At 32.9% G+C, this 13,502-nt stretch overlaps 1 protein-coding gene across 3 annotated transcripts; it reads right to left on the bottom strand.

Annotated features, from left to right (window-relative positions):
- Positions 1 to 362: 362 nt before the first annotated feature.
- LOC149966355 (GRAM domain-containing protein 4-like) lies at positions 363 to 9,546 on the bottom strand. Of its 3 annotated transcripts, none has more exons than XM_090153341.1 (19): positions 9,463 to 9,546; positions 8,986 to 9,240; positions 8,389 to 8,649; positions 7,130 to 7,244; positions 6,909 to 7,062; positions 6,594 to 6,817; positions 5,639 to 5,890; positions 5,434 to 5,525; positions 5,070 to 5,161; positions 4,957 to 5,002; positions 4,159 to 4,227; positions 4,048 to 4,091; positions 3,734 to 3,843; positions 3,498 to 3,658; positions 3,301 to 3,424; positions 3,140 to 3,230; positions 2,948 to 3,029; positions 2,814 to 2,882; positions 363 to 2,749 (listed from the first exon to the last, which is right to left on the bottom strand). In XM_090153341.1, exons 3-19 carry the CDS (start codon positions 8,545 to 8,547, stop codon positions 2,507 to 2,509), a joined length of 2,127 nt encoding a protein of 708 aa, XP_090009467.1. In that variant the 5' UTR covers positions 8,548 to 8,649; positions 8,986 to 9,240; positions 9,463 to 9,546; the 3' UTR covers positions 363 to 2,506. The 3 variants fall into 3 exon arrangements, with proteins under 3 accessions (XP_090009467.1, XP_090009460.1, XP_090009472.1); XM_090153334.1 differs by having other exon boundaries at positions 5,639 to 5,893; positions 9,463 to 9,544; XM_090153346.1 differs by lacking the exons at positions 8,389 to 8,649; positions 8,986 to 9,240; positions 9,463 to 9,546 and adding an exon at positions 7,382 to 7,465 and having other exon boundaries at positions 5,639 to 5,893.
- Positions 9,547 to 13,502: the final 3,956 nt, after the last annotated feature.

The raw sequence follows: 13,502 nt of genomic DNA, 5'->3' as shown, positions 1-13,502 counted from the left end.
CCTTCACCCCTTTCACTAATAATAATAATAATAATAATAATGAAGCCCACATTTCAAATATGAAGCAAGATAATTGAGGTTTAATATAAATAAAGTTATGGCAGTTTTTATGGTTTTGAGCCACCAATTTCCCAGATAGTAACAAAACCAAGACTCCTCACTACAAAAAAATTAGAAGAGTACCACTTGGAACCAATTAACTAATTAAGTTAATTGGTTACATGAGTACCAAAATTTTTGAGAATTTGTTCTGGGTAATATCGGATTTTTACTGCACATATTACTAAATAAAAAAAAATTAAATTTTAGTCTCCACCTTTTTATTTTTGATGTTTAAATTCTTGAGCACAACTTTTGCAACAATTTTTTTTTCAACAACATGGGTATTCTTTTTTATATATAACAGTGAGAATTTTTCATATATTATGTAATGTCGCATTTCAAAACGTTACATAAATTTAGTTTCTTTTGGTTGAAAAACATATTCCTTACAATTCCATTGTCAAATACCAACAAATTATTCCCACTGTTAAAATTTTAAAATAGATGTACACATTTATATTTATTTCTTCGTTTTCTGATAAGCATGGTCACAAAACGCCATTTAAGATATTATTCAGTTGCCATGAAGAAACCTTATTTTATTTATATCATAAAAAATAGCGGCTAACCGTACACAACAATTTTATTTTAATTTTTTTTTTTACAATACCATCCATTCATTGTTTTGAATGTTTTCCCGTTATTTTTGGTCAAATATATTTTTTAGCATTTAATATAAAATAGATACGTACGTCTAAAATGTACTTTTATTTATATATTATTATAGCAAAGACTAGACTATACTTTTCAGGACTTATTTTTACGCTATTTTTGTATACTTTATTCTTACGTCGTATAAAAGTCCAAATTCTACTTCATGGACAACGTTTGATTTTAAAATTAAAAGTTAAATCAAATATAATATAATTTAATTATAATTTAATAATTCATGGAGGCCATCAGTGGATAAAATATAACAACTTATAGAACTCTGCTTAATTATGTTTTTAGAAATTACTTAATTTCAAGCATGTACTCAAAGCAAACTTTATAGTTTCAAAATCATTATACGAAGCTACCATTGAAGATAAATTAAGAAAATGAGCAGACCTCCATGTCTAAAATCATATATCCATGTAAAATTTTCATAATAAAGTCTGTATAATGTACTGATATTAAATAACATAAAAAAACTGAACTAAATACACTAATATAAAATAAATTAATATTATTTCTCTTTGAAGAAAATTAACCGGAATATATTTATAATAAAACTTAACTATATATAAAATAATAAACAAATAAAAAAGTTAAACTATTTGTTAGATAGTTTAAAAAAATACCATAGCTAAGTATTTTTCTGATTTTATGAGAAATCGAACTTTTGTTTTTTGGTTTTCCCTTTCACAGTATAGCTACAATAATTATTTTGCTCTAATATCTTAGCAGAAAATCGAAACAGAATTTATCAAATTATTATTTACAAAACTGAGAACATACAAGTCAAGAAATATGGCTTTTGCGTTCTCCTACTTTCTTTCAAATGAAGCGTGGGTTGACACAAAGCAGACCAACAAAATAAAGAAAATTTGTAATCAAGGAAATCTCAAAAAATAACCAGACAATTAGTCTGTATCAATTTAACTCTAAGCTAACTTTGTATGTTCTCAGTTGCATAAAGTAGTTCTTTCTTCTAGTCTCGATTTTCCAACCTTAGCTATTGCATTTTGTTCAACACCAAGCGTGAGGAATGGTAAAGATACAAAAAAAAAATAATAACAAACACCAAAGTTAATAATACTGTATTTTCCCCTTACACACGCGACCCTAAAGGATTTTTGTGTTTTTGAGGGAACTTTATACGATTAAGCTCAAAAATCACCGGTGACACAGCTGCCATTGCGATTACACAAAATGAGACACCTAAGTTGACACAATTTTAATTTAAACTATTTTCCCCGCACCAACCATAAAGCTGATTATAAGCAACAAGTGTCCACTAACTAGATAATTTTTATTTTAGATGTAATACAAATTAGCTAGGTAAGGATAAACTAGGTTTTTTAATTTTATATCAGTCTTTGTAATTAATTCATTTAAAATATTATGCTTAAATAATTTAAAATCTTTTATTTGGTGGCTTCCACCAATTTTTCCTTTTTTGCTTAAAATTTTAGACAAAAAGTAGGGCTTTATCCTTTGTTGGCAGGCTGGCAGGAAGGTTTGCTTCATTTTACCACGTTTTAGATTTATCAAATAAAATTATTTCTTATTTGGCACTTAAAATAAAATTACGTTTTCTAATTTAAAAACATTTGGGTTAAAACATTTTTTGTACATTGTAAAAAAATGGGGTTTTCTGAATTGGGTAAAATGTTTCTAAATGATGTCTGATTTAGGCTTATTTATTTTTGAGAGAATGCCTCTTAATCCAACGAAAAGCTAATTTTATAAATAGAGATGGTCACGTTACTTTTTTGATGATATCCTCATTTTGTTCCGGTATGACTGTAATGGCGGAGGAAGTCGTTGCCGGAGTAGCCACAATAACTGGAGTTGAAACCGTGGAAATTGGTGGTTGAGCTATGACTTTTTCTGTTATAGTCGCGGTGGGACTGAGAGCCCAAGTTAAACCCGCTTTTCGGCCAGCATCCATAATGCTTTCATAAGTTTCGTCACGATTCAAAATGGCGCCAAAAATATAAGTCTAAAATTTTTTTTTTCATTATGCAATTTTTAGTTAGAGTAAAATTTAAACTAGGAAACCATACCTTTTCTGGTTTTTCAAGCATGACTTCAAGAGCCATTCCGCCACCTGGCATCCAAGGGTATGGTTTTGACTAACAGGAAATTTTTATTTTAGCGAAAACTTTAGAGAAAAATCAAAAACCCAATAAAACATTACCTTTTCAACTTTCAAAATGTTTTTAAGGGGCAAAACAATGTTTTTCACATTGGCTGTTTTAGATCGCTCGAAGCAAAGGAAACTAGTAGAAGCAAAAAAAATGTTATTCAATATTCATTCAACATTAAGCGTTATCAAATGTTTAATATTATTGGAAAATGGCTAATCAAGTAGAATGAAATTTCTGTTTACCTATTTGTAAGATACAGCCTGCCATTTTTAAAGGCTGAAGTTAAAGATTTATCTTTATTTATCAATGTGCAACGCCTACCACTGTGCCAAGCTGCGTTCAAAAATAAGTTACAAATAGCATACTTAATAATAAAATTGCAAAAAACCTCAATTTCACTTACAAGAAAGCGGTTTCTCTGACGGAGGTAAACTAAAAAGATCACAGAAGGATTGGTTTTCAGCCGTAAGCGATTGCTGAGAGCCAGTCATATCACCACTTCCTACAATTTGATTCAAGAGAAGGTTCTAAAAATTAAATATTGAAAAATATTACATTAGTTTCAGACAATTCACTGCAATTAATAAAAAATCTTCATACCTTATCAATCTCCGCTTGATTTTTCTTCTTCAAATTCTCAAATTGGGCGTCTGTTGGTAGAGAATTCCACATTCGTTGGGTTGTGTCATGTTTTTGACGGACACGCGGGAATAAGTAAAATATATAATCTATTAAAAAAAGCTTTATCCCTAAATAAAGACCTGTAAAGATTAAAAGTTGGTGTCATTAAAAGTAAAATAAGGGAAAGTTATACAAGTGAGGTCATAAAAACAAACCAGCAGCGGTAAATAACTGGCTGGCAGCGAAGATACAGGAAGCCAAGAAAGATAAAAAGACAATGCAGAAGAGATGAGTTGTTACTTCAGGTTGTCTCCATAAGAATAAGCTAAAAGAGGAAAAAATTGAAAGAAAATGACTACAAACATTTTTAATTCATAACTGAACAAAACAATATACATAAAAAAAAATAATTTGGCTTGCTCAACTTGTTTTTGAATCAAATCCTTAAAATTTATATAAAATATAGCTGATCACAATATCATCAATCGCAAATAATGCGTCTAAATAACAAAAATACATAAAATATTACTTTTTTAGCTTCTCAAAACAATCGGCGATGTGACCAAGTTGATTCTAAAGGAGGAAAATTATGTTAAAATAAGCTATTTTCACAGGTTAAATACAAAAAAACTATACGTGCCTGCACTTTTCGGGCCACATGTAACACAAGTTGGAACTTATCTGAAACACCCATATCTTTTTCAGTTTCCTAGTTATAAAAAAATAACTTTGGTAATAAAATTTTTTTATCTCTAATAATATTCTTTGTATAAGGCTCATGCAGTTTTCACTACCCCATAATTTTATAAATAAAAATTAAATATAAATTATTTATAAGGCTGGGCGAATAACCCAAGTAACCGAATATCGAGTCTAATAAACGTCTCGATATTCGTTTCACGCCTCTTTTGGTATTTGATTGAATATCGAAAAACATTTCTATTACTCAGTAAATATTCGGTTAATATACTCTTATTCCCGCCTCCTAAATCGGCCTGTGCCACCACATAGCTGTCTATAGGGAGGGTGAAGCCAAAACCTGTTTTGGTGAAAGAAATTTCTACGGTAGAGCTCTCACTTGGCGGTTGACGTCTAGAATAAAATAATCTATAGGGCAATTCTATATAAAAGAACGTACGTCATTGGTCAGTTGGCTCTATTTGACAAGGTAATATTTGGATAAAGCCTAGCCATTCGGTATCTTTTTCAAAAATTACTTTTTGTGTCGGTATTTGATTAGAAAATTTTTGGGTATAATATATAATATTCGTCTCGATAGGCTAAGAGAGCTATTCGCCAGCCTTAATAATTTATAATATAATAGATGATATTATCAGAAGCTTTAAACATAATCAAAAACAATTACAAAAAATTACAATGTTACTGTGCTCATGCAAAATAATTTACATAGTGGAAAAAATATTTGAATAATTTTCACCTCTAATTCAGTTCTTTTACAAACAGACCACGCAGAGAACCAGCCTCTGTTTATAAAGATTAAGATTAAGACTAGTTCACAGGGGATTAAAGCTAAGGAATTGCTATAAGTACCTATGTCTTAAGTAATTGAGCAATAATTGGCCGCTAGCAATCATCAAAATCAGGGGCAGAAACCAGCCATTGTAAATTGTGTACATATACAACTAATTTCACCAGAAAAAACAATTAAATATAAAATTCAATGAGTTATCGTTAAATTCCGCAAGAAATTGTATTGCGAGTGTATTATGAATGTTGTACAAAAATAATAAATATAAATACAATTTTTAAAATCCGTGATGTTTTGCGATGAAACAATTTGGATAGAAATATTGATACCAAAATGAAAATGAGTTTTAGCTTCACTTTAAATTTTTTTCCTCGAATATTGAACAAATTTCATCATACACCCATTGAAAAAAACCAAAAATCGTACCGTAAAAGCGAGAAAAGTGGAACCAGGGGATTTCCACCTTAATAAATTGTTCATATTGTCAATGGCATTTGAAACTGGTTTAGTCGCACTACCTTTAACCCAATAATGAAGTTTCAACATAATTTCCATATGATTTAAGCCCGTTTATACTCCAAACAAATCCCACAAAAAAGTCTCATTGAAATATTAAAGTGCGATATCTTACCAAAACGAACAATATTTTCTTTGAGCTTCCTTACGGTTAAGGGATCTCCTTCTTTAATATCCATATCTCCTTGATGTGCGCTTGTAGCGTGAAAAATATCCTCCTCCTCTTGCGTTGTTTCCGTAAAATCTTCAACTAGCTCCAAGAAGGTAGCATGTAACCAGGCCCATAACCTCTGCCTCCAACCAGTTGCAAGTTTCGGATAATGGGACGAGAAATTCTTTAAGTGAAAGGTGCCATCTGGTAGGCATTCTGCTAAATAAAAAAACAAATAGAATATTTATAAATAAGAGTATTTAGGGGTGAATAGCAACACACCAATTTTTATAATTTTTTTTGGATACTTTAGATGATACTGAACATTCCTGTGTCAAAATTATTTTGCGGAAATAAAAAGTCGCTGAGATTCTAATTTTTGAAAATTAACATTTCCTAGCGTAACTTTTCCATTTATGGTGTAGTAGAATACACTAAATTTTCCATTTGTGGAATATAGTATATTCTATTTTTTCTTGGTAATATGTCCTCTAGGTCGTGATGCTAGACGGCCCATCGTGATTAGTAAGAATGGGGTTGGGGTGGCGCCGCGTGTCCATATTTTGGTATTGTGACAACAACGGGAAAACCGTTGAAATTTTAAAGAGAGAACGCTGGCCACTTGTACAATGTTATACTTTTATTGCTAATTAATTCCTTTTAAGCCCATCTCGTATCCTACTTCACCTACAACAGTTAAGTGGGCTGAATTTTGGCTGCAAGTAATGCTATAAAACATTAATTTCAACAAAATTAATATCTCAGTTAATTTTCATATCCGCAAAATATTTTTGACACAGAAATGTTCAGTATTGTCTAAAAAAGAAATAAAAAAATCGGACATGCGTTGGAGTGTTGATATTTTGCCGGATTTCGATATTTAAAATAAAGTATGTTTTCATGGAAAAGTCAATCTTACGTTCTTCTTCTATGGGATCTTCTTTGACATCTTCCCATTCCTCATGATCGGGTGTCGTAACGGAGGGCAAATTTGAGGTGGAAGTTGTGGTGGAAGAATTATTGGCTGATGGGAGCAGACTGGAAGAAGGTGACGAGCTGGTGGTAGGAACCAGGATCGAGGGACCCACATCAAGAGACCGGCTCTTTTCAAAGTGTTTCTCTCGTCTCACAAGTCTTCGTAATCTGAAAATTTAAATAAAAATTGCTTTTGGGTCATTGAAGATCAAATATGCACTGAACTTTAAAAAGTCCGTCTGAATACTAAGCTACAAACCTCGGAGATTTGCTTCCAACAGGCACTTCTTTTTCTTTAGTTTCCTTTTCTTGTAATTTCTCCATCAACAAACGGGACTTTTCTTTCTCTTTTTCTAACTGTTTCATCAAACTGTCCACGTTCATTTGATCTCGCAATTGTTTCAATTCATTGGCTATACCAAAGATGAATAAAATAAATAAAGCTAAATATCCTATTATCAGATTTAATTTTAAACTGACCAAGTTGCTGGTTTTCCAGCATGGTGGCCACCAACTGTTCCTGCAGTTGGTTCAATTGCGATTCAAACATAACGTGGCATGTGTCAGGCACGCAATTCTTTTCGGATGTGCTATACTAAAAGATGAATAAAAACAGTACCGAGATTTATAAAGCATTGATCTAAATAGTTTTTACAACAAAAATCATGTAAATAAGCCCAAATAATAAATAATAAATAAGGAATAATATTATCCTAAAAATAAAAAACAAACCCCATCATGTTGTTGGTGATAATGATGAAATAAGTCGTGAAAAAACTTCATAATTTAGACTATTTAACACTGCTAATTGGAAAATGGCCGGCTATATTAAAACCTTTATTCCAAAAAGATCACCGAAGATATCAAGATGAAAAGGCTCTTTAAAATTCTACCCGATAAGGAAATTCCAGAGGGAGGAGAGAAGAAAAAACTTTCAAAATGGGCAGTAGGACACACACACACTCCCAATTGATTCATGGCAGAGAGCCAAAAGTAATTTTATAATCAAAACATTTATTTGGACAGTAGTAGTATAAAAGCAATAAAAAAAAGAGAGGAGACCCGTATTTAAAGGATGAATTTTTCCCCATCTTAGTCGTCCTACAGGATAGTATGATTGTTTCAAGGAGCTTTTAAATTACACCATGATCCCTACAGGATGGTATTCTTTTGTATGTCTTATTATTTTATGAAGGAGATAGCTACATATAATTCTATCTATGAAGAAGTTAAAATTCTACAAGTGTGAAAATTATCTACAAAATATAGGCTGCATGATGACATTTTCTGAAATTAAAATTATATAACCATATTAAAATAATATTAAAGGGAAATTATTTTAATGTAACATCATTATAATTTAGTATCATTCCTATGAAATATTGTCCTTATAAATTTTGTTTAATAATGTATGTAACATAATCATTCAGCTATGCCAATAATGATTATAAGTATTGAATTTTTCAATGAGACTTAGTAGTCAAAGACTCTACGAACAAGAAGAGTGGTCAAATGTTTTTTCCCACGGCATTCCCTTCCCAACGGTACCAGTTACCATCAGAAAACAACATCAATACATGTTACATTCATTGTATAAGGTTGTGGGTAAGATCTGTATGGCATACTAATGAGTGATTATATAATAATAATAAAATAGCAAAGACGATAAAAACTATGCAATCTAAAGCAATATAGAGTAAAATACCTGAAAATAATTGAAAGAATAATTTTATACAAACCTCCACCCCTTCTTGTCCCAATAGGATCGTCAAATTTTCATCATCATGCAAATGTGCATACGATGATTCTCCATGCTGACAATGTTCCATGGCTTCTCTATCTATTGTATCTCCTTTATCAGACCGAAACTTTGAACGGATCGCTTGTCTCAATGACATGGTCAAACACCCAATTATCCGGACAAAAGCTTTCGTTTTCAGATTTGACTTTTATTTATAAATTAGCCCTATTTATAAATATCACTGAACCTCCTCAATTACCTGTAAAAAATACATCTTTACTACAATCTGTATTCTGATATATGGTACGAGAGAGGTACATTATTTTATGATAAATCCATTTACTATCCTCCAAATTTACAATTTTCAAAGTAGTTCAACAAGTGTTTACATTATATTATCTGCTATATTAATAGCAACAGTACAAAACAGACCTAGAATTACTGTGACCAAATTTATAAAAATTGTAAACTTAACCTTTATAGTACGCTTTTAAGCATTTTGATCGATTCCAACGAATAAAAATTTAAATAATTTGAAAAGCCAAGGCTTAAGCACACACAAGTTGATTCTCACTTGAATAAAATAAATACTTACGAATTTAACGTATCCTAATTCTACATAATTATTTCCCTACATATTGGTCAGCTGCCTTATTTATATCCAGTAAAAAATACAGTAAAAATCAACGATAATTTAAATAAAAGATAATGATAATTTTCAACGAGAAGACGACACCCGTGACCCGTTCCGATTCAATTCCTTAACTTTAGCAGATCAAGTACTGTTGACTTCTCCCTGAACACCGATGTTTTGCTACTTCAGCACTTATACAGGGGCACTATAGGAAATCTATAAGTAGATTAATAATTTATTTATTTTAATTTAATTAATTAACTATTATTTATTATGTTAGCTGTAAATAGTGTAGTTTCAAAATCACTTTCGCAAATACTTTAATTTGTGTATTGTGTATATATAGGAGAGAAAACGCATGAAAAAGTTTTTAATTTCACAAAATATCGCTCAAGTTAGGTTGAAAGCCAAGGCATAGTGGCCAAGGTATTTGGTTACTTTTGGTATATGAGGTATCGTCAGAGGTTTACAATAAATCTTCTTGACCCCTTCGACCATCGAAATCTCATCGGCTTAGTTTTGACAATGGCCGCCATTTATTTGTATGAGTGACATCCAACCTGCTATTACTCTACAGGGTGTCCGAAATTGACTTGCTCGATCGTGGCATTTTTCTCAAAAAGTCAAAACTCTGTCAACCTAAAGTTCGGAAATTTTTAGGGGTTAACGTATTTATACGTAAATATACAAAAGAGTAGAAAATAAACTAAATAATACACAGGGCCGCTGAGAGTTATGTAGACCCCAGCCCCGGTAAAATATAAGTTACGGGACCCAAGAGAGCCGTTACTACTGGAGATATTTTTTTCCGAGGTTGCATGACGGATTTTGAAATGACGTTTTAGCGCGCGACACTACAGGTACATGTCTTGGGCACACAGCCTTCTTTGCGTGCTTTTTTGACCATAACATGTAGAGGTATTTTCACGCGCAAAATGAATTTTAAAAGCCGTCAATTCCGCAGCCCATGTAATTTGTACCACCTCTCTTGTCAGGCTTGATCATACAGCAAAAATATACAAAAAACAGAATAACAAAACAATAGTTTTATGAGCAGTGGCATAAGCGACGGACCCGAAGCAGGGGGGCCCCAATTTTGATGAAACATCATAATGGGGACCATTTTTATTTAGAACCTTTAGGGGCCTGCATGACTGTTATTTACAGCACTGTGAATTAATAAAATTTTGGTGTGTAAAAATAGAAGTGTTGTTAATTATCCAAAAAATAAAATGCGGAAAAATTTCCAGAATATTTTCCGCAAATCGGAAAAATAAAAAAAATGAATCTTTAATATTTTTTAAGGGTTTTTAATTTTTTTAAAACTTTTTATCGATATAAAATCGAGGGGTAAGACACTCTGCGAACTCGGTGTACACTGCCGTAGGTTTGACAGTGCTAAATGGAACTCTCGAACTCTTGAAATTATGTACCTTTAACAGTGCTAAATGCACGAACTCGGTGTACAGATTATCTGAGACTGTCTTACTCCTCGTATAAAATGTCTAATAACATTAAACATACTACAAAACATTAATAGTGTTACATTGTTAATCAGTTTAAACTAGTCTAGAGGTTTAGTTTTACTTTTAGATTCGAAAAAATGAGGCGAAAATGCGGCTTTATATAAATTTGCAAACAATATTAAACTAATCATGGAATTAAAACTTTTTTTTATTTTTTAAGATTGAGGTGGTTGTTGCTATATAGTAACGTTAATAACAAGTCTTTGCGAGTTTCAGCAAACCATTTTTCGATTTAGTTCATACTCCCTTTAACGGTTTCGGAAATTCATCATGACCAATTTTTGTGGGCGCCCAATTGTCCAAATGGACATTGTGACCGCGAGGGCGTTTTATTACCTGTCTATTGCCGTATTGATCTATAATTCTCACGTTAACGGTTTCATTCCGACGACCAGACGGCACGCATCGTCACAAAGAAAATAAAAAACCCGAAAACCAAACACGCAAAAAACCGAATCAAATTAATAGATAGCATAATTTATAAAAGAGAAAACGCTTAAATAAATCATCCTCCCAGGAAATCGTCAAGAAGTAATATTTCCGAGAGCCAGGACCTCCAAGTCACTGTTTAGAATAATGGACAATTTTCACCTTTACGGAGCAACAAACACAAGGAGAACGCAGCTAGCCTTTAAAGGGGAACGGTCAAGCTTTAACCAGTTAGATAGCCCTATAGCCCGTTAAAATCTAAAATTTATGGCGAAAACCGCATAAAAATTAAGTTGTTAATTTTTAATAAAATATATAAATTTCGGGAAATTGAAAAACTCGCGTCCGCTGCGACACAGATAAACAACGTAAAAGCGCTCGCTGACGACGCGAAAGATTTGTTTTGCACGCGCGGCGCGTTCCAGTTATCCTAAGCCTAAATTGCGCGATTATAAAAGTTAGGATAGTTCGAAAATCGCTCACTAAGGTATTATATTATTTTGGAAAATACGAGCAATTTGACTTCCCCGCCTTGTCGTTTTGAAAGCGATTCTAAGCGAGCGAACTTGGACAAGTTGCTTCCCGAACCAGGGAGCACCTGCCCGAACCAACACGAAGCGATTTCTCACGCTGGTTTCGAAAACTAGTTATCTAAACGAAGCGATTTAAGGGGTAAGTGTGAACGTGGCTGGAAAATAAATAAAATGGGAATTAAGAGGAAAAGAACAGGGTGGTTTCGGGTAAATGTGCAACCAGGATAAGGCGGAATGAAAAGATTCGAAATAAAGTTGAATGCTTTGAAAGGGAAAAGAATGGATTCGCAATAACACTAAAATGTTTCCAAAAGGGAAACTAATAGAATACAAATCGAGTTTAATGTGCATATCAACGGTACAAGCGTGTTGTCCTAGAACGATTTGGGAGACATCGTTTTAAGGCTGGTTTACACTAAGGCAAAACCGCCGTGACGGCGGGCGCTAACTTTTGAAATCCTCGTTAGGCCTAATAGAAAATTTTTGCGTTCACGCCCGCCGTCACGACGGTTTTGCGCTAGTGAAAACCAACCCTTATGATTATATTAGTATAAGCATAAGTAACGTAATGAAAATGACCTTGAATTATGTTTGTCTTCCCACCAATAAGATTACAATATTGACGGCTCTCTCTCATGACATTTTGTGTTTTTTTTTGCGTTGAAGGTTAAATCCCTTTAATTAGTCGGCTTATATTAGGCCTATTTAAATCGCGCCTGTAGAAATGTTCCAACCTCAGTGCTTCGGTGTTTCAGGAGAAGTTGATTTACCTGGGTTTAATCTAAGCATAAGTAACATAATAACCATAAGTATGACACTTCCTATTGCTTTAATGCTTATTTTCTAACCGAACCTTTTTTGGGCACTGATACTCTCTTCAAGCTGTGACTTGGACTCGCGACTTACCGTTTTGGATGACTACTTTTTGATAGAAATTTAAGGCTAATATCGGAGAGCACGTTCTGGAATCGCGAGGGGCTTTGGCTTTGTTTAGAAGCCCGCGTGCGAATCACGCGTGATAAAAAACATGAGCTCGTGGCGCCGAGAAAAACTTTTTTTAATTTTTATCATTTTAGCCTAATATTCCGCCTATCTATCGGAAACCAGATATTTCGGCTTAGCGGAAGTCTCGCGTATTTTAGACACTAGAGGGCTCTGTGCTGAGAAAACATCTTGATTACGCAATAGCTACATGAAAATCAGTTTGGTTGTAAATCTCGTTAATTGCCATACTTATTGTTATTATGTTACTTATGGTATAAGTAGCATAAAATAGTAGTTAAAAAACGTCCATAATAAAAAAAATTGTTAGGGTTTAGTTTGTTTGACCCCTTTTTATCAATAACGTTTCTACCTTTTCGCGTATTGTAACTGCATTATAGTCCATACGTGGTTTTTATTAACTTTAACTTATCGTAAATTTCGTTCTCCACCAATATCCCAAGCTGTCCATAGGGGCCAATAGCCTTTGTATTTTTGTACATAAATGAAAGAAATGTCTGAAAGATTTAATTGAACATTTTATTCGAATAAACATGAGAATTTTACAAGTGAGATTCTATACGATACCTCCGTTTGCCGCGATACATGTTTGGGCATGATGAAGCATGTTTTGACGTAGTTAGTTCGTCCCATTAGGAAACTGGAAGCCATTTTAGTAGATTTCCCGACAAACCATAGAATTCTAGTTTTTGCAGAAAGACTCTGTGTGAAACTCGGTCAAACGCTTTCGATGGGTTCAAATAAATTATGTCTACTTGTTTTTACACACAATCCTAAGGATTTGTGTGTATTAGTCTCACGTACAGTGTAGCCGATGCCGCCGTGTCGCGCATATCTCTTCAACGGTTAGGGCTAGAAGAGTCAATGATATTTCCTTCGAATGTTCATACATTGATAGCCTTCTTAAAGTTTTCAAATCGGAGCCTTAGAAGTTGGGCAAATGCCCAATTTACTATTTTCGGTGGTTTCGCTTTATGTGGTAGATATT

The sequence above is a fragment of the Leiobunum rupestre genome, chromosome 1 (genome assembly GCF_980474605.1).
Source record: "Leiobunum rupestre chromosome 1, qqLeiRupe1.1.hap1, whole genome shotgun sequence".
NCBI classification, from domain to species: domain Eukaryota; kingdom Metazoa; phylum Arthropoda; class Arachnida; order Opiliones; family Sclerosomatidae; genus Leiobunum; species Leiobunum rupestre.
Note: the sequence above shows the minus strand (reverse complement) of the source record. Positions and strands in the feature narration are given on the sequence as shown.